At 36.1% G+C, this 22,092-nt stretch overlaps 1 protein-coding gene across 1 annotated transcript in view; it reads left to right on the top strand.

Moving 5' to 3' along the window:
• Positions 1–1,034: 1,034 nt before the first annotated feature.
• KIAA1468 (KIAA1468 ortholog) overlaps positions 1,035–22,092 on the top strand; it is a 71,551-nt gene continuing 50,493 nt past the window's right edge. The window contains exons 1-8 of the mRNA XM_009587761.1: positions 1,035–1,137; positions 5,192–5,281; positions 13,741–13,812; positions 13,921–13,976; positions 14,086–14,199; positions 16,097–16,300; positions 16,392–16,483; positions 17,481–17,789. Of these exons, the coding sequence (XP_009586056.1) occupies positions 1,035–1,137; positions 5,192–5,281; positions 13,741–13,812; positions 13,921–13,976; positions 14,086–14,199; positions 16,097–16,300; positions 16,392–16,483; positions 17,481–17,789 (1,040 nt within the window). The remainder of the gene's footprint in view (positions 1,138–5,191; positions 5,282–13,740; positions 13,813–13,920; positions 13,977–14,085; positions 14,200–16,096; positions 16,301–16,391; positions 16,484–17,480; positions 17,790–22,092) is intronic.

Raw genomic sequence — 22,092 nt, 5'->3', positions numbered from 1 at the left:
TGTTGTCCTTTCCAGATGTATATGAAGATTTTTTCCAACTTTTGATTTGCAGACCCCTTAAAGTTTCAGCTTTGATCTCCTTATGACATGATTTTCTTTCGGATGGAAAATTTTCCATCAGAGGTTCCTCCATGCGAGAAGGGTTGTATGTGTATATTGGGAAGAGGGAGAGCTTAACTCATAACAATAGCACAACTCATTAGGAAAAACTTCTGTGTATTTTCTAAAGTTACATGGAACTGCATCCTTCATTATCTTAAAGCTTGTCTTAGTAATAGTCCATGGGTTGTAGCTTGAAAAACATTGCAGTAGGGGGCTTTTTTAGCTTTTCACTTTTCATAGATCTTAAATAGTGTCTTAGAAAATTTTGCTTGAATTCTCTCGCATACAGCTGTAATTACATTGGGTTTTTTTCTAGAAAAAAAACAGAATTCAGCCAAAGCATACTTATCCTTTTCAGCGGTTTCCCCCTGCAAGAATCTGCTTTGATTATTCTTTGCCGAATAACTTAAACCTAAGATTTTTAGTTTTTAATTAAAAAATTAAGTGAAGAAATATACATTGTTTTCCTAAAACAAATTGATTTTTTTCTTTTTTCTCTTCCCCTTTCAGTTCAAAAAGTAGTTCTCTCTTCTGAATGCTTTAGTTGAAATACTTCCACTCAGTGTACTGGAGTACAACTGTTTGTACTTCAGAAAAATGGTGATGTTTCACATTCCTCAGGTGAGATACGCAGCTGAGCACAGCCCTTCCCTTGCCAATTCCCCTCCTTTGAACAGCCCTGCTCGTTTTCCTGGTGAATGAGGCCGTTGCATTGCCAGCAGGGCAGTACCATTTTCACCCTATGATCCTTTGCTAAGCAGGTACATCCTTTATGGAAGGGTAAATTTGGGGTTATAAGATGTTACTTATTAATTTTCTGGGTAATGGCATTAGTCTTAGGAGATAAACCTCCACTGATGACTGCTTACGAAGACAGTGAGTGAGGCAACAGATACAGTTACCCCCATGTGATATTTTAGGTAGGTGAGGCGATGCGGCAGGCCTGCCACTGTTCAGCTTTGGGCAGTCTTCAGCACAGCCCTGCCAGGCAGCGCGTGTGTGCCGTGACTCTGCTGTTGATGATGTACCTGGCAGGTTTGCCAGCCCTCACCTTCCTGGGCGATATTTTTAGCTAAGTGTCTCATTTAGCTTTCTCTTCTCACCTTGTTATCCCATGGCTGATACCTTAGTAGGCTCTATCAGAAATCCCTCTTTGCTCTTTAAACCCACTGTCTAAGTTCCTGTACGGTGCTTGTATCTGTTCCTTGAGAAGCTTCAATATGTTGTGCAATAACGCCTCCAAAATTCATCTCGCCTACTCCCAGCAGGGCAAGATCCAGGTCACTAGTGGTGCTGTGGCATTTGATAGAAGCAGCAGGTCCCTTTGCTGCCTGCTCTCCCCTCAGCCTTGGCGGTGCCTTGGGGCAGAGGCTGTAGTGTAGCCGAAGCAGGCAGGGGCCATGTGGCACTACAAGCTTTGCAGTATGAGTGCAAGGGCTGCCATTTGGACCTCACCCAGCCTGGCTGTGGTGGAAGCCTGTCTTTCCAGGTGGGTAGCAGAAACAAGTAGCTGCACCAGCATTGAAGGCAGAGGGAGCAGCTCCCCATTGCTTCCTTTCCTGCTGCTTGAAACACCTGCTTCAGTGGGAGCTGTGACACTGCAACAGTGTCTGTGACTGGCCTTTCCCCATAGCTGGGGCTTTGGCAGGGTATAAACTTAGCACTGATGATTCATTGATGCCTGTGGAGCCAGTTTGGTCAGGACATGTCTCAGCTGAAGTGCTTCAGCACTGGTGGCCTCTTACCTTAACAGCAGGAACCACTTCTGTAGCCACAGCACATGTTTTAAGAGCAGTATCCTATAGCAAAGTAGTGGTAGAAGTCTTGTTACATTATTCAAGCTAACTGTTTAGTTTGAGTTGTGCTATGGAAGCTATAATGTTCCAACTTGATTGAGTTCTGCAATGTATATCACCTAGTGGGACGCTCAATTGAAAAGATACTATTCAGCCTGTGTGTGTATACAGTTGTGTCTGTTACTGTTTCATTTCCTTTAGCATTTATTTGGATAGCTGTACACAGTTCTCTGTGTAGATTCAGATTCCACCAATGCGATATGTAAAGTCAGTTTTCATTTTAAACCTTATCTTCAGATTGAACACTGTGGACATAATGTCTTCTAGCACCCAAATTGGCTTGGTTTAGTAATGACAGGCAATGATGATAACTGGGGCAGGTACTTTTGTAATGGGAAGGAAGATCAGCATTACTGGGAGAGGGAAATAATGGTAGCAGGAAACAGGCCATGAGGCTGGTGTTCCTCAGCGCATCTTTGTTTGGTTTAATCAATCTGATCCAGATATTTGTGTCTCTTTATAATACCAACCTGTATGTAAAGCGTGTGTCAGATGTTGCTGTTGTCATGAACACTGTAATGATAAGGAGAAATCTAAATGGTGAATGTACAAGTTTCAACCTTACAAATTGCTGCTGTGCATGTAGATGTGGTGCTTAAGGCAGTTTCTGGGTGTTAAAATAAAAACCCTTGGTTTTATTTAGTTTCTATAAGGACTGTAAAGGTTGTAAAACTGATTGATATTCACTGGTTGGGAACTGTGAATTTTTGGATTTACAGCTGCTGATATGCTCTTAAATGGATTCTGTTGTGTACATACTGATATATAGACTTTGATTACCCCGTGCTTTTTTCTAGACAACTGTTTTTTTCAGTAAGTTTGTGTTTTATGGCTGGATTTGTTGTATCAGTTGGTGGGGGGGAGCCTTTGCCTGTAAAGCATGCCACTAGTCATATGAAAAAGGTTTTGTTGCTTACAGCTTCAATAATTACGATGGTTGACTTTACCTGAAAATTTGAGCATTGTTTCTTTCATGTTACCTGCTTCATAAGAGAAACAGAAAATTGATCTGTGAACATGGCAAGACTGCAGGAGGAAACAGAGTTGTATTTCTGCTTTTGCCATAGTGATACTATATATGAGACTGGGTCACTTTTCTTAAACGTTAGCTTTTCATTGAGATCTCTATTTGAATGTTGTCTGTTTCTTTAACTTGAGTCTTAAATTTGATTTCAAAAAATGATCTTGGAGCTCCCAATGAAGTACTTGGAGCAGTACTTACTGAACAAGGTGTTAGGTGTTTTGAAAAGTCATCTCTGAATACTTTCATGCTGTGCATGCAAAATTGATGTTTACTGAACTTAACCACTCCAAATGTGGTTCCCCATATATAAAAGTGAAACACTGGAACAGGTTGCCCAGAGAGGTGGTAGATGCCCTATCCCTTGAAACACTCAGGGTCAGGTTAAATGGGGCTCTGATCTAGTTGAAGATGTCCCTGCCCACGGCAGGGGGGTTGGACTAGATGACCTTTAAAGATCCCTTCCAACTCAAACTATTCTCTGATTCTAAAATCTGGTTTATTTTCACAACAGTCCATTTTGCAAAGATGCTGTAAAAAGAAGAGCTTGTACTATGCTGCTAAGCACTATAGAACAGCCTAGAGAGAATTATTAAAGCAGATTAATGTCTGGAAAAAATGCAGTAGATAAGACCAAAACCTGCAAATGAACAGTGAGTTTTAAAACTAAAAGAGTAGAGACTCACTGAGGAGCAACAGTCTGTTTCATTGCCTGGATGACAAAGCGTAGTCATGGGAAAAAATATTGTGGTTAAATATAAACTGTATACTTTATGTCCATAAACCAGACAAGTTAGGGTTGCCAGGCACTTTAGGTTTTGGTACTGTGTAACTCGGCTGGAGTTGGCAAATTTAGTATTCTCTATAGCTTTTCAGGTGAGCGTAGATGCTTTAATCAGTCTCAATCCAGGTGCTCTTGTTTCAGTCTAGTGCTGGCCTGTATGTAGAGAGGGTGTCACAAGACCTTAAGGGACAGCTTAGGCTCAAACATGCAAAAAAGAAACTCATTAATAGATTTTTTTTTTCTTTTTTTTTTTTGACATAATGCAGAATTGGGGGGGGATTTAAATACGTTCTGTGATGTTAGTCATGGCAGAATTTGACAAGTGATGCAATTGCTTCTGTTGCCACTGACAGTTACGAGGTTTTTTGACAGCCCTATAGAATTTGTTCTTTGTTAATGTGACAACAGCTCTACTGTAATTAAAATTATTTCTGAAGTGCTACCTAGAAACTAATTTCAAAAGGAGGAGAAAGATACTAAGTTACTTAATATAATTTCTGCGTGTTCAATTGTGTTAGGAACATGTTCTATTTATTTTGGGTTCTGTCACCGAGTAATTTCGTTGCACATTTTTCTAATAAAAATGTGAATGTGTGCTTCAACAGACTTGAAATTATCAAAACTAAATTTTATTTGACACATACACCACCCCCACCCACCCCCGCCCCCCAAAATGAAAAATGTCAAGGTTAGATCAAAACCTTATGCTGGTTACTGAATTTCTTGAATGTTTTTTTTAATTAATAATTGAATTTTAGAGTGTGAATATTATACTTGCAATAGCATGAACTGTACTTGCTTTGCTTTAATTTTGCTAGGTAATGTGTTCCTTAGTAAATCTTGTATTAAGTGGGTATGTACTGAAGTTAATGGCTAGATTAAGAGATATGTAGAAAAGTGTTTGGTCACGTTAACATGCCTTAAAATACTAAAAAAGGGAAAAGGAAGTAGCATATTTGGGGCAGTTACAGATTTCTGTAAAATGGGAACAGAACTGCTTGAAACCTGTTGCAGAAGAGTTTGTATCTGTTTGGTTTCTTGTGCGTGCTCACCTGCATGTCCAAGCAAAGGTCCCTGGCCCTTGTGGAAAAGGGGAAGCGCTACACTGCACTGCTTCTCGTCTGCTGTGGACACGGCAGAAATGCCGCCTTTTTGGGAGAGCAAGGGTGAATTTCTTACGGTGTCTGTTCATTGAACTTGCTGTAATGCTGTATTTTTTCAAATTTACTGACGTACTCCTTACTTAGAGGCAGACTTTTAGAAAATGCAGTAAAATTTCAGTCTTGCAGAACACTTAGCCTTTGATTTATAGTTTCTGAAATGAGAAGGTGTTTTGGCTTTCTCTATTCAAGCCAGTCAACTCTTCAGGATTTTTACTGATTTTTTTTTTTTTTTTTTTTTTTTTTTTTTTTTTTTGTCCCTCTTAAGATCGCGCTGGAAGCATCAGTACTCTTGATTCCTTAGATTTTGCAAGATACTCTGATGATGGCAATAGGGAAACGGATGAAAGAGTAGCAGGTAAGTTTTTTGTCTGATTTAGGAGTCATAGAATGCTAACTTTACTGCTTGACTTGTTGTTTCTAGCATAAGTATATTTAAATGAACATTCCTGAAGATGACAAGACTTCACTGGGGTGGTTTAGCTAGTCACTTAATGACATAATCATGTTTCAGACACTTCTACTATAATTACTGTAAATATTTAGGCAGGTGTACTTCTGTATGATTCCAGATGTCACCAGGGTAGAAGCAAGCAGTATACTTGAAAATTGTGCCCAGTTTTTGACAATAGAACAGTATCTTGATATTGCCTACCAACTACTACTGTTTAGCTGAAACATATGCTAAAATATTCTGTGTAGTAGTCTGTGACTACTACTATATGGTGATAGCTTTCTGATGTAAAGATCTGTAGCAAGTAATCTCTTAAATATAGCTTGTGTGTAGATCAAACAAGCATTACCAAACCCAGAGTAAATTTGGGATTTTCTCAGTTCCATAAATCTTGTTTGCTGCAAATCTTAATTGTAGTGCTTTTCTTCTCTCCCATTTGATTTCGTGATTGTATAAGATTGTTTCAAAGAAGTGACAGGGCTTTTTGCCTCTTGCAGTTCTGAACTTAGGAGCCTGTGGCATTTTTAATTTCAGGATTTATTATTATCTCGCCAAAGGCAGAGACTGCTTTTCTCTTATATTTGAAATTATTATAATAATCTCTTTTGCATGTGAGCCATGTTTCTCTGATCCAGGCTGTTTTCTAAGTTCAGATGTTAAGTTATTCACAGCTTCTATAGAGAAACCCATAAAAGCTCTCTAGAAATTGCTACAGAACTTTGTTTACTTCTTGTCAATTAATACTGTTTAATGTTGTGAGCACATGAAAGTTGTCCAAGCTGTGACCTTTGTTCACATAGTTTAGCTTTATGAAACTTGAAATTATGCAAGCTGCTGTGTCTCTGTTCTACGCTGTTGTCTCTGCTCTGCACCACGCTTCATCCTAGCAGAAATACTGTCACCTGCTTAGGCAAAGAAAAGGCTGGTGAAACATAGTTCTCTAAAGGATCTTGATTCTGAAATTTCTTCTCTCAGTCAGTCTGAAATGGCAACCAGTATTGACCCAGAGAGAAGAAACAAAAGTGTTGGGAAAAATCTTATTTTTCTTACCCGGCCAGTGTTTCTGAGGTAAAGGACTGGACTAAATTCATGAACATGAAGCACATTCAGGTATTTTGGTGCTCTGGTCTGGAACTATAGGTACCTACTGTTCTTCGATTTATATGGGAGCTTCCAGATTCTTATTACTATCTAATTACTGTCTTTTTCAATATAGGTAGCCAGTTTTAAGGGGGCAATAGCTGTAAATAAACAGCTAATCATCTAAACAAAGTGTGTTTAAGGAACCCAAGTATCTCTGACTCCTGGAATACAAGGAAGAAACAAGCAAATTCCGAATATTTTAATTTTTTCATCATCTTGGTAGATTATTCCTGTTTCTAGACAATATTTCGTAGCAATAGTAAGTATTACTGAGAAAGCTCGTTTCATCTTTCCTTGGAGCTGTCTTTCGTAACTGAATTGGATTAAAGATGCTTATATAAAGTAAAAACCAGTCAGAATTGACATCCAGTAGAACCATTAATCTTCTGACGGAACATTAATGACAAAATATTGATTGCTTCCAGTATGAAATGAATATATCCTAAAATTAAATATTAAATTTAATTAAGTACATCCTAAAATAGATAGAGATTTTTGAAGATTACAGTGTATTAACTGACCACTGTCATATGTAATAGACAAGCAAATTATATGGCGGGATATTTACATTACATTTCTGTGTTCTGAAGGTTTTCCGAAGAGTTGTTAAAAGGTGACATAAGAACTTGAACAAAGCAAGACCGGACTCGGAAGTTTTCAAAATATCCTATTTCTACTTAAAATTCTGGTTCAATTATAATTGCTTAAAATCTTTTGCCTCAATTCTGTTTAAAACCATCTACCTGAGCAATAAACTTCAGTATTTAATTTGCACATAAAAAAACTATGTTAGTAGAGGTTTCAGAACCTTTTCTGAAAGGTTTTCCGAAGAGTTGTTAAAAGGTGACATAAGAACTTGAACAAAGCAAGACCGGACTCAGAAGTTTTCAAAATATCCTATTTCTACTTAAAATTCTGGTTCAATTATAATTGCTTAAAATCTTTTGCCTCAATTCTGTTTAAAACCATCTACCTGAGCAATAAACTTCAGTATTTAATTTACACATAAAAAAACTATGTTAGTAGAGGTTTCAGAACCTTTTCATATCCAGTTCCTTCTTTGAACAAACTCTGGCTAATAACTTCTGCTTTTGACATAGTTCTTAGCTGCAAATGCACTTTCAAACATAACTGGAAGTCCGTCCTGCTTATCTCTTCTCATATTCATTCTTCTCAGTGAAGAGCTTTGATGCTTAGGAGATAAAATTGTAATCTGTTGTGAAAGCTTGAGGCCATGATCTCATAGTCATATTTTTCCTTTGATAGTTCTGAGAGTGAGGTTTGAATAGTTTCTTTTTGTAAATGCCTTTCTCATGCTGTTATCTCTGTTTTGTTTACTGTTTGGACAGAACCCATGATTTTTATGTCAATTCCCTGGTCAAATATCAAATGAAGGATAGGAAATAAATGCACACCAGTTACTAAAAGAAACTGGTCCCGAGTCAGAAGGACCTTAAAACTGAGGTTAGAACATATCCAGTTACGAATACTTTCATACCATGGCAACATTAGAAAGTACCAAATAAAAAAATGTGCATGTATACCATCCAAAGCCATCGTACTTCTGTTTTGCCATTATGGATGGTGTTAGACTTAGCTTTTTACTTTACCAATCCAAAAATTCCTGGAAATAACTAGAAAGACTCTTGTTTGAAATGGATTTCAGTATTTGAAACCTGTTAGCCCAGTTCATTCCATCTGGCGTTAGAATCAAAATTTGGCCTAGAAGCAAACATGTTTTGAAGAGTTGGTGTGAACTTGTTGCTAGGGAAATCGGATCGAAGGAAGCTAAGTGAGTCTCTTCCATAATATTATTATCAGCTTGACTGAAAAGATGCAAGTCACAGAAGCCAGTCAGGATGTGGATGTGCATGACAAAACTAACTGCAATTTAGAAAAGATCAATTTTCTTCCTTATCTACCTGATCTTAACATAAATACAGAGAGCTGTTTAATAAATTGGGTAATACATTTGTAATCCATGAAGAGTTTCAGAAAATATATGCATCCTTAGAGCTTGCAGTTTACTAGAGGGAAAAAAACTTGTCCTCCAACACTAATAAGTCTTGAATCTAAATTCATGTTCACCAAACAGTTGGTGCTAAGATAAAGTCAGTACTGAAGGATTTATAAGGCCTAGTAAACCTCCTCCAAATATTCATTTTCATAAAACAACTAGAGAATGGAAAACCTATTCCATTCCTGTGGAATAAGAGTACACCTAACTTGAAGTCAAATACCCACAGGATTTGATGTAAATAGGTCATCTAACATTCAATCTAAGGAACTGAATCTTCTGCCACATCTTAAATTGACCGTGTGCACAAGTATGTTTGTGATCTAAAACCCCTACTTTCCATAATTCAAAATATTTAGTATTGCTAACCTGCTTTGACATCTACTGTTCTGAGAATCTGATAATTTTAAAAACAGAATGCTGTGTTTTCAATGATAATAAAATTAATTCTCATAATCAAACTCCATTTCAATCTTTTGTGTTCTCAGGTCTCCCTGCATTAGCATTCATTTCTGGCTAGACTATGTATCTCTGATTAGCAGAATAAAATACTGTCCCTGTCAGGATTTGAAGGGAAGAGGCAAGTTCAAAAACCACGTGATTATTTTTGAGGATTTCATTTATCTAGACTTAGGTTCGTGGTTTCTGCTTTTTATAGAGCCTTTTTGTTTGTTTTTTAAGAAGTACTGTTACTTGTGTGCAATCAAAATCAGAGGAGAATCTTAAATAAACAAACAAACAAAACAAAAACAGAAGACATCTGTAATACAACAATCACTTGCTAACCTTGTGTGTTCAATTTGTTCATCCTGGAAGTGGGTCTGGTTTTGTCTTTCCATTTCCTGTCTTAAGCCTGTTAAGCAGTTGTAAGCCTCCTTAATTTTCTTCCAGGTCGATAGTCTCCAAGGGTTGAACCTGAAGACGAGTCTGCTGTAGTTCAGGTCTTCTCTGTAGTGGGTCCTGTCTCATTAACTTAAAAGCTTTAATGAGGCTAATGAGTGAAGTGTTGGCTTCCCACTATTAGAATCATAACAAGTTCTCTGTTAGCTTGCTCATGAACTCTTATGCTGATCATAATTTTTGTAGCTTGATAGTCATCTCTCACGCTGTAGTACAACTTTCTGGTTCAGGTCTATTTGTGTTACGTCCTGAAGCGTTTCGCACTGACTGTAAATATGGTCACCTCTTTTCTTAGGACTTTTATCAGGAAAGTGGGAATTAGGAAACCTCAGGTCTTGAAGTATATTGTGGTAGTGGCTTCATTGCTAACTATAGTCAGAGAATTTAAATTTCTTCTGATTGACTTAAAATGTATGCACAAATCCATCAAATGTAATGGGATGCCATACACGTTTTAGAAGGCATAATTTAGGACATCTAGCATTCTAAATTTACTTTACAAGGAGGAAGAACTCGAAATGACAGTTAAGGACAACAACAACAAAACTTGTAACAGTATGTCCAAATTTGAGGAAAGCTAGGTAAGCACAGGGGCCCTTAATACTGCAGAGAACTACTTTTAAAAGAAAATGCCAAAATGCCATATAGTGGCTTCACAACATAAAACTACCTTTCTACTGTTGTCTGAAGTACTTCATACTGAAGTATGCAAAAGTCTGACAAGACGATTCATGTGTCGAATGTAAAATTCTAGTATAATTGGAAAAAATACTGCTTATACAAAAGCAAGTACTGAAAATTTTTAGAAGTACTGTTTATTTCTTCAACTTTTTGGCCTTGGCCCAGCAAGACTGCTGTTCATCTAGATCTCAACTTGTTCAATATCCCAAATCGCAGGTTGTTCTTTATAGCTAACTTCTCAATCTATGGTTCAATAACTTATGAAGTCATTAACAAATGTGGGTGAATAGAATAAGATCCTTGAGAAAGCTTCACTTTTAAATTTCGAAGCTGAGCAGACAAGCTACCCACTCCTGATATGTGCCTCTCTTTTAAGGTGTATTAGATTAGCTGCATGAAAACTGAAACATTGAAAAATCGCTAATCTGAAAATCTTGGTCTAGTGCTTAGTTGCTTGCTTGAAAGATTCAGCTCTTTCAAGTAAGAAGTAATTTTTTTTCAGAATGGTAGCTGTAGTGATTTGAGTTCTTTATAAAAAGAAAAAGCAAGAGTGCCACTTAAATTCGGAACAGTTTTCTTGCCTAAGGCAAAACAGATTGTTCAGAAATGCCCGTTCTTGTAGGAAGATTAAACAACCTCAGAGCTCTAAATTTCTGTTCTCTGCTTTCCTGATGTAGAGGAGAATCAATTTGGTTCTTTCCTTTCCTAGGCTGTCTGCAGTAAAAGTTTTCTGTGTTTTGTTCTTAAGGAGTGTCAGCTCCTTTAACCAAGGACTGTAATGAGTTATACGTGTTATCAGTTCAGTCAAGCATGAAGTTAAACTTTAGCTGGCTGTATCAATGCTTTGGAAGGCTTAACTTCTCTAAGGTACATAAGCTTTACAACAGAAGGAGAGAGGGAGAGAGAGATCAGGTCATTTATTTTAAAAGTCAGTACTTGACAATGGTTACAAAGAAAGGGGTTAGAGGTTACTTTTTTTATTTAAGAGAATGTCGTATCATCAGCAAATGGGGATTTCCAGTGTTGATTTCATTAGTACACATGTTGAGTTAAAAATCATTATATACTTGGCAAAATATTGCATTTCAGCATAGCTTCTAAAATAAAGAGCTTTTAGTCATAATTTAAAATTTGATTGAAACTACGCTGTAGCTATTTACAAATATTTATGCTTATATAAAAAAACTACAAATAAACTTCTTCAAATAACAGCTAAATTTGTGACTGACTTAGATGCATCAAGGTATGTATGGTGGCAATTATAATGGTGGCATTAGTAAGACTAGGAGATGAGGTACAACTGTAACAATGCTGTGTTGTAGTAGAATTATGTGGCTGTTGTGACATGCTGCCAGGCGACAACTTCTCAAATATGCTATGTCCAGAATCTTCCACTGTTTACAGAGAAACATGCAGCAGAGTAATCTACTTTTAAGGTTGAATGGGTAAAGTCCTAATGGCTTCTAAGAATTTTCAGCATCATGACAGTTCACTAAAAATTAATTCTTGCCGTCTGACATGGGTTTGTCTGACATGAATTTTTTGGCTTTCTATGCCTTCAGACATGTCTTATTCCTATTTTCCTTAATGGGATTCCTGAGTTTTTCTCGTTTGTGTTGGTTTTTTAACTTTTTTTTATTATTTATATCATTCTAGTGCAGGGCACTCCTGATCTGCAACTGTTCTGGTCTTTGAAAATATTTTACAACAATAAAATGTTAACGCATAGTCATTTCCATCAAAAGAATTACTTAATTTGAATTCTTTACAATTTTCAAAAACTAACAAATTAGTAGCTTACAACTTAGAATCGTAACTGTGAATTAGTAACTCGAATGCAAGGAAGTGCTAAAATTATTAGATACTTCACTACAAGAGTATTTTCTAACTTTGTTGCACAGAAGTATTTGCAGATCAGCATTGCTGAATACTAGAGAGATTTTACATATTTTATTCATTGTATCCTCAGTTGCGCTTTTGTATCGCTGCAGTAAAATTCTGTGCATCAAACAAGTTACTTTCATGTAGCAAGTGTGGTGTACTGTAGTTACTCCTTCAGTTTTTATGGATAAATGCAAACTGAGTGAATCTTTTTTTCCATGCGTGCTAATTATCAAAAGACTCTTAGTAACAGATGTTCAAAAGAGGAAAACAGTTTTTTTGTAGTCTTCAGTAGCATTTCTTACAAGCAAGAGCCTATGCAGTGTTTCTGCCATGCATTGTCCTCTGTGTAAATATTTCAAAATGCCATATTAAATTGTTTCCAGGCAGTGATTGAATATCTCATTAATATTTTCTTATTAAAAGCAGCTACAACATTTTTAGTTTTGCATGGGAATAAAATAAATGTTAGATAATCTATTTAGAATAGTTTAACACTTCAGTATGGTAGCTGTTCTGTGCTCATCTCTTCTAGTTTAGTACAACAATCCTTCTTTCTGGTGACTACATTTAAGTGTGATTAGATTAATCTGAGAATTAATGAAATGCATGTAATTATCTGGTAATTCCTTAAATAGGTTCCCTTAGGTGCTCTAACTGTAAATGGCTATAAAAAGAACATTTACTGTTTTGCAAAAGTGCAGAGTTTTAAAATTTGAAGCCACAGTATACATATGACCTCAACATCAAAACACATGAAATTCCAGTGCAAACAAAGCACTACTGGCCCTTTTTGGAGGAAACATTGGAACACGAGAAACACATAACAGTGACTGGGGAGTGAGGAGGTGGCTAGATAATGGCAGCTAGAATTACCTGTTTTTGAATCTCTAAAGCTGACTCTAGATCATTGAAAGTGTTGTATAGTCTAGAATCAGTGGGAAACTTTTAAGAATAACGGAGCAAAGATATTTTTGCTTCAAGCTTTTCTGTAAGTACTATAGGAGAGCTGCATATTTTGCTTTTTTTTTTTTTGGTCTTAATGCATCTCTTAAGTATATTCAACTAAATTCAAAATCTTAATCAACTCTAGGGTATTCCTAAAACTCCACTATTTTTTAATAGAGATTTAAAACGAGATTATTCTTAGTGGTAAAATAAAGTTTCAAGTTCTGGCATTTAAACTACTAAAATTTCAGTGTATAATTTTATTTAAAAGAAAATTGGTAGTCTCAATTGGACAGTACATTCACTTCGTGGTCTAAGCTTTGCTACATGGAGACAGCTTCCTCTGCTGCCAGCATGTATTTGCTTCATTTAGATCTGTCCTCTGATTGCCCACATATTCCCTTTGCCCAAAGAAATCAAAATATTTGACAGCATCAGCTGATTGTAAAAGCGGGGAAGAAATAACAAGTGTTTCCCAGTAATATGCACTGTTAAAAGCAAGCAAAAAAAAAAAAAAAAAGGACCCCCAAAAGCCTACAGCGAGTCCTTGTCAGACAGCTTGAAATTTTGATTTAGCTAACTTAAGGCCAGTGAAACTATGGAAAATGTTCACCAGTTTGCTTTCAGACCAACTCTGCTGCATGTGTTCATAAGTTCCATACAGGTTGCATGCTTTCTGTTTAATACAAACTGTATATTTTTTTTCACACCCATCCTTGCTTTTTATATTTTATTTTTGTTTCCCTTGCCTTGGTTGGATGCCTGTGTGTGTTTAATCCAAATCCCTGTCCAGTCCTGGAGTTTGAACTACGGAAAGCCAAGGAGACCATACAGGCCCTCCGAGCCAACCTGACTCAGGCTGCAGGTGGTGTACATAAACCTTTTCTTAAGTCTCTACTTTGAACAATGTAGAAGTAGCTGAGCTCATTCTGTGTGAAAGAGTAAAATTTAGTTACTTTTTTTTCCTCCCTAGAAAACGAAGTTCCTTTGCAGGAACGAAAAAATTATAAATCAAGTCCTGAAATTCAGGTAGGTGCCTGGTGATAACTGAGCTTTGCATTGACTTTAAGACAGATAGGCTTCCGTAGTTGGAAGGAAGATGAACCAAAGATGTAGTGTATTGTTTTCTTTTTTCCAGGAGCCAATCAGACCTCTTGAGAAAAGAGCTCTAAACTTCCTAGTTAATGAATTTTTATTGAAGAATAGTTACAAGCTTACATCAATAACATTTTCAGATGAAAATCATGATCAGGTAAAGTTTTCTTGTGTTTTTTTTTTTTTTACATGCCTGCTTTCCATATTCTGGTCTTGTCATAAATTCAAATGAACTTAAATGAAACTGTGCATGTAGTTCACCTCCTACATATGAGTATTCTGAGAGTTAAATATGTTAGTTAGCATTTTCATATATAACGCGTCGTTTGAAAACACAGCACTTTGAGGAGTATTTTCCCAAAATTTGTAGGAAGGAGACAGAATTCTTGCATTCTTTAAAGAAAGCAAAACAAGAAGAAAAATACTGTGAGTTATAGGTACTTATACACTTTCCTGGATTCTGATGGACACCTTTTCAGTTAAACTCAAAGATCTGGATGTAGTAAAATTTTGAACGTAATCTTTTCCTTAAATCATACTCGGTTTATTTGTGCAGTATATACAATATACTCATTGTTTGTCATCTCCTGGGCATATATATGGGTATGAGTATACTTAATCATGCTGTGGCATTGAAGAAGTCTTGGAGAAGCTCTCAGTAATAAGGAGTTATCTTAGATATTTCCAAACATAGCTGTGCTTTGATGCATTTTTCTCAGGATGATCAGTTTTATGTGTCTATTGGCTTGCATTCATGGGAAAAATTTCTTCAAATGTTTGGATGGTTCTAATTACATTCTGACTGTTGCTGGGTGAACAAAACACCCAGTAACATCAATACCCAATTCAGCACAAAACTGGAATATTGCCAGAAGAATTAAATATTGAATTCAATATTAAATATTGAATTTCAACCAATTCTATCTATAATTAGTCCTATATTTTTCCTACAATTCCTATCCTAATCTGTAAAGAAAATGGGTTGTTAAATAAAATTTCTGGATCATTCACTTAAGATCTGAGTTTAACAGTGCTAGGTTTCATACAAATACTTGTGAGGATACAGCCCCAAAAAGAGAAAAGATGAATAATTTATCCTTACTTTTTGTGTGTTCTCAACTGAAAATGTTTTATGTTGTAAGACAATTAGCAAAAAAAACCCAGGAAAGTTCTTAATTCTAAAAAGTAAATATAAACAAACTACAATTAACATATAGAATACACTTTTTTCCTAGATTATTCACATCATTCTTTCAGAAAATAATCTTTCTTCAAATAGGTGTATGTAACCAGACTATGGAAAAATATAGTGAAAATTGTGAACAGTAGGAAAAAAGTTAAAAAAACCCCCAAACTTAATGACATTAAATTTCAGGTTTTTTAAAGAAATCATAACAACTCCTGTATAACAGTGCACATGCATATTTATATATTTTCGGACATGGAATAATCTTGTAATAATAAGATGGTAACATGTCAATGAGAAAAGGAAGGACATATAGTGATGGTTTGAGACAGGAAGCTCTAGTATTGTTTACACCTCTGCACAATTAATAGTTACGTCCAAATTTCACTGAGAATATGCACCTCGTCTGTCAGTCATCCACAGAGCTATTTGACTGTCTGCTTCTGGAAAATTACACCTGTACTTGTGAATGAGATGGGAACAAAACGATACCCCTATCAGTAGAAAGCCTTCTATCAACTGCACTGGTTTCTGCTAGAATTTGACCAACATTATATCTGATTCTTAAAAAGTGTTCACGTCCTAGAAAAACAAAAAATCGTGATCTATGTGTTTTTGGAAGGTCCTCTCTTTAGTACATTACCTAGAACTACCTTTAGGGAGAAACTGCTTCAGGTCATGAAATGGATCCTTCTTCTACTTTTGTTTCTTGCTATCTCATTTAAGCTTTCATCTCCTTTACTACAATGCAATCTTGACATGATTATTTTGCTTTTTTATGACCTTTTTATGATCATCAAATGATGAAGAGAAACAAAAATAAAAGGAAAGTATATTGTATACTTTAGTTTCTCTTATTCCTTTGAAGGATTTTGAACTTTGGGATGATGTAGGATTGAACATTCCAAAACCTCCTGACCTGTTACAACTCTATCGTGACTTTGGAAACCATCATGTTACTGCGAGGGATGTGGTGGATGTATCAGTTGGTGTAGAAGATGATGAGTTAGAGGCTGCTACTCCTATACTTGGGAGCGTCCCTGTATTTGAAACAACGCCACAGTCAATAGAAGTAAGATATTGTACAGAAGAAATGTTTCAGCTGTTTGCAGTACTACTTAAATTTGTTGTACTAAACTCTTTTGTTTCTGTCTTGTATTTAGCAATGTTTAATAGTGCAAAAATTAGAAGATCAAATTAGTGTGTTAAACAGTGAGAAATGGTCTTTGATGGAACAAATCCAAAGACTTGAGAGGTATGTACTTATCACTCTGTTCAACTGCTGATAAATGTTGGAATAACTTCTTAATGTTTTTCTAGCACATATATGAAAACATACAACTTACACTTGTAAAATTACTAGGCGTTCTTCAGAGCAGGGCAGTCTTTCCTTTTTAATACATGGTATTTGATTTAGAAAAAGAAGAGACTTCAAACTATTTCCCTTTTATGACCTGTGTAACTTAACTTTGTAATCAGTTTTGTTCTTTCAATGCAACTTCTTTATTTACTACTTTGAAAACAGAATCAGTTCTGATGTGTTTTGTGTAGGTTTTCTCTTCAGTCAGCTTTATTTCACTCCTTAGTACTATGGTGTGTACAGCCTGCAAACACTGTTATGAAGAGGTTTGTTTTAATAACTTACTTCAACACAGTTTTTCTTTCTACAGAGCAAGACTAGTAGATATGACAGTATCTTTAACAACAAAAAAAAAGACTTTAAAAGTTTGGTCAAAACATATGGTTCTGTAAGCTATAAGATATCATTCCTCTTAAGAGATGCACCAATACAACATATGGGCAAGTGCATAATTTTTAAGTGGCTTTATTGACTTGCATAGTTACCATTTCAAAGCCAGGTGGGATAGTATATATTAATTCACCACTATAGCTTTTTAAGTTTTTCATCCCAGATAGAGTTCTGTCTCATGACAATTTGTGTCTCAGTGCTCAGATTTCAGCCAGAAGCAGATAACACTATTGTTATTCACTTATTTCATTGATTCTGTCACTCTAAGTGCAGCATTTTTCCTACTACTAATTATTGACTAAAGAACTCCATTAAGCCAGTGCTCATTTGAACAGCTTGTGTGATAGAAGTTATTTTTGTTAAAGGAATTTTTTAACATACTGGAGTTGAAGAGGGAGCTCTTCAGTATGTTGTCCTTATTTCTGTGCTTCAGTCTTGTGACTCCTACAATCTTCTCATGAAAGCTACAAAAATATTTCGTTCTTTGCCTTTCCTTTTTTAGTGAAATAGATTTTCTCAAGAATGAAAACTTTGCTGTGTCAACAGTTTATGGTGTAGCTCCCCATCCTTCTTTAAAACAAGTGCCTCTCACAGTCTCAGAGGACAATGGACGGTACTTGGATATCAAGAGCTCTGAGAATGACAATAAACATGGAAACACTGAGGAAACAAGCCTTTCTTTATCAGCTGAAGTGGATTCAAGGACTTCTAAAGACGATATGCTAAATTCTGTGCCCTGTAAAGAAACAGAGAAACTGTCCTCTTGTGCTTCATCAACTAAAGCTGCAGTCCACTTCGATAAGCCTAACAGGTTAGTGATAAGTTTTAAACTGGAATGCTTTAGTTAAAAATTCTTGTGAAATGGATAGATATTTTTCTAACAGTAAAATTCCGCAGAATTCATAGATCATTTGTGTTTTGAATGCAAATAAAAGACTTCACATACCTGTAGGGTACAGTGCTGATATTTTCATATTGTTCCTAATCTTTTTAGGAAGGAGTACATTTGACAAACCTACATTTTTAATATTAAGTTTAAGGTTTCTTTTCACCACCTACTTGTTTCTAAAACCAGTCCTGTTCCTTGCAACAAAAAAAAAAGTAAAATCAAAATGGTGAATGGGAAGACAAGATATTTCTATTCTCTTTTAAATTTTAATTTCATCATGAAATCTCTTCTGTTCTGCTTGAAGAGTGGTTGGGAAATTTTTTACTTTTCCTATGTAGGTGTGTATAACTCTCTTAAAGTATCCAAGAGCTGTATGATATTTTTTTTTTAAAATAATCAGAAAAGGTATCTAATAACATTCTGCTTTTTGAGTTTTGAATTTGGGGCAAGTCTTCACTGGGTAACTGATTATTTTAATTAAAATAGGGTATTCATGTTGTGTTATTACATAGAGACTGAGTTTGTGTGTCTGAGTGTTCTTGAGAAAGCCTCTCCAGTCTACACAGTCTTTTTAAGCATCATAGTGAAGAGGGGAAGTAACATGTTCATTAAGTGATAGATAAACCACTGTGTAGCCATCAGGAGTAATATGGACCACAAACTTGGGTATATAATAATGAGGGTATGTACAACTTCTAAAATCGCCATTGTGGACAACGATGCCCAAGTAGCTCACCTTATGGTCTTACTGTTGCTATTCCTAGGGGAGCAGGTAGCCATTCTACTTTGTATTTTGTCAGTTCCCTTAGTGTTCTTTTGCTGGTGTTGATACAGTAATATGTTTCTAGAATTATCTTCCATCTGAAAATACCAAGTAGAAATCTATGTGTGGTATTCTGTGCAGGTGAAAATTCAATACAAGCTGCAGGGGGGAAGAAGAAGAAAAAAAAAGAGTTGCTACCCCTGCTAGTAATTAACTTTTCTTGCAAACCCTAAGTATCCTATTTTCTCTGGATTTCCTGAACTTCTTGCACTGAGTCCTAGGGACAGGGGCACTTTTTCAGTGATATCTTAACTTTAGAATTGAACAGGAAGAAAAACTTCTGATTTCTGAATACAGTACCTTAGAGTCTTACTACAAATTTCTTCCCTTCTAGTTGAATATACTAGTGTTTAACAGGAAAGTAAAACTTGGCTCAGATTTTTCTGGAAAATTTGCAATGGTTCCATTTAAGCTTTCCAGACTTTTTTTAAAAATTTCTTTCATATCCTAGCTGAATATCTGGACTATGTAATAATAAAAACTTAAAGCTGTTGCACATTGATTGCTATAAACTTGTCTACCTACTTTCATCTGCGGCTTGTTGCAAGTTTCTTTTTGCTCAGAGTAATTGAGAGTGCTGGGAGGCATTAAGTGCATGAATATTAAATTGATAGTTTGGGGATACTGAGGATGGGTATCAAAATTGGATGAGATCACTGAGTGAGGAGGGAACTATGAGTATCTCCAGTGGGATTTATGACAGCAGTCTCTAGAAAAACAGAGTTTGTTTTCCTGCTCACAGCTCTTTTAAATATAACTGCATGTGAATTTATTTGACAAGTAGTTGAATAAAGCCTTGAATCCCCATTGAGTTAACTTCAGAAGTCCCCTCAAATGCAGTTCACTGCAGAAATAATGCATGTGTAATATGTAGCTATTTTTGTACTGAATTTTGGGCTTAACATGTCAGTGAAGGGTCAAAGGAAACCATATTTGATAACAGTGTTTTATAGATCCGTATCACTAAATTTTCTTCCTGGATTATGCACTTGGTTTGTGCAGTAAATTTTTTCATTAAGATTTATATTATTTGTTAAGAATTCTCAGATCTGTGGGAGAAGAAGCACAATAGAAGTACTGGATATTTATTTATTTCAGTCCAGGGGTGGTTAGTTGTAAAAGACAATTACTACAATTTATTCAGAATTAAGAGGTATTAAAAACTAAGACTATCCTAAAAGGCAAGATTGTTACTACTGTAGCTAGGGAGTGGATTCTTGGCATAAATCTTGCCCAGATGGGAAGAGAAGATAGAAGAGCAAGTGAGCCCGCTTTGTGTGACTGCACTCAGAGCAGCTGTGCGTGCATGCCCGCAAATGAGGATATGGCCATCATTGGAAAAATGCCTCGTCTAACAGATTGCAGTAGAAAGCATTAGCAGCAGTTTAAATAGACTGTACCACATGTATTTATTCAACTCATTTTAGGTGTTTGGTAGTTTGCACCAAATACAAGGTGTTTTCTGTATAGAGTAGTCACTCCTGACTTTTTCAGTAAATTGACTCTTTTGTCCCAGTATTACATGGAATAGAATAGTAGTACTTGGGGTTTGTATTCATCATACTTTCTTATATTTGAACATCTTCACTACTGGCACCTGTTGGCCCTTGAAAAGACTTTCCACTGACTTGTGTGCAAGAGGCCTGGGTCCGTCATCATTTCTGTCCAGCATAGCCATCAAGGATTTTACTAGACTTCATCAATGAGAAGCTTTCTTGACTCTAAATATAGCCATCTTAATGGGATCCATGCTGCCCAGAGCTTGCTGTTAATTAACCCACAGGGATATTCAGTGACATATTGTCATACTTAGTTTTCAGTCTCTGCAAAATGGGGATAGAACTTTGCCCTTATGTAGGATTTTAATTAAGTTTTGAAGTGGGGAAGGATCTGACATGCTGCGGAATGAATGCCAAGGTGAAGGACAGCCAGGGCAAAGGGCTGGCCAAGGCCTTGCCACTCTCTTAATGTTAAGCTGCTGCTTTGCAATGCTTGCCCCTGTTCTTCCAGTGTAAGTAAACCTTAAAGCCTTGAGTAGAGCCTGTAAATCTGTCATTCCAGAATACTTTTACAGAATAAAGACTAACATACTGTTAAACAGAGGTCTTTTACAACTCACTACCATCTGAGTCATTTAGTAACTTTTTAAAAGTGAACCCTTGCACAAAACCAAGCTGACTGGAATTAAAACAAACTTACTTCATTAAAATTTAAAATGTGTTTTAAAAACCTGTACTGTGAAGAAAGAAACTTGATTTTAAGTAATAAACATAAATTCTTATTTATCATGTTTTGTAAATACTCAAAAGAGGAAAACTACTCTGGTATATGTATCCATATTCTCCTGGATTAGTTTAGACAATTATAAGTAGGAACTTAGATTCTTAATGTGCTTTTTTTTTGTTAGAAAAGCGTGAATGATGATGTATTTACTACAGTGGGATGTTTCAATGTATTAGATAAAAATATATATGTCCATACACATAACTGCATGCGCATAGGATTTTTTTGCACTTAGGTGCACAAAACAGCGTTTTTAAGAGTTGAAAGGTGACACCACTTTCCATATAAGAAGTAGGAATTGCCTCCTCCCTTAAACTCATGCAGTGTTATTAGAGGATTCAAACAGCAGATACAGGGTGAGATGCTTTCTGTGCATGTTTTGGAAGATAAATGTTCTTTTTCCTCTTTAAGCATATTGGATGAGGCAGTGTTAGATTAGCACCTAAATACAGGCCTCAGATAAGGCAGGAGTTGTCCTTACTGGGAAAAATAGGATGCTGCTGCTGCTTGCCTGTTTTACGTAATGGTCAATCCAGTAATTGTTTTCTGAGAACATTTCTGCCGAATTATCCTCCTTGGACAAGGTTGTTTTAAGACTCTCATCAGGGTTTTATGTGTTTGCTTAAGGCTTTGAGTACCTCAGCTGTGTTGGCTGGTGCTGTGCCATGGCCATGAGGCAGTACTTCTAAAGATACATATCTACATTAGGGATTAGGCAGCAATTTAAGGTTGGTTTTGAGGTTCTCGCTATACATTTGAATCCAACATTTAGATCCCAAAGTGGCAGTTGAGCAATCTCTATTTAATCCTGAAGCTTGTAAGTGACTGACTATTCAAATGTTTTTATGCAATGTGCAGAATCAGAGCATTAAGCAAAAATACTGTTTCTTGTGATTTCCGCCCCTCCCCCCTTCCCCCAGTTTGCATAATTGTATGCTTCCTCTTGTATTGCTAAAGCTTCCTTTTCTTCATGCTTTAGTCCTATTTTTGTCTGCACAGCAGTTTGAAAGATGTTACATTTTTCGGAACTAAAAGTAACTTCTTAATTAGGACACCCACTTTTTTTCTTGCTACAAACTAAACACCCTAAAAGTCAAAGATAATTTTAAACGAAAACTT

This window comes from Fulmarus glacialis, unplaced genomic scaffold (assembly GCF_000690835.1).
Source record: "Fulmarus glacialis isolate BGI_N327 unplaced genomic scaffold, ASM69083v1 scaffold351, whole genome shotgun sequence".
NCBI lineage: Eukaryota > Metazoa > Chordata > Aves > Procellariiformes > Procellariidae > Fulmarus > Fulmarus glacialis.
Note: the sequence above shows the minus strand (reverse complement) of the source record. Positions and strands in the feature narration are given on the sequence as shown.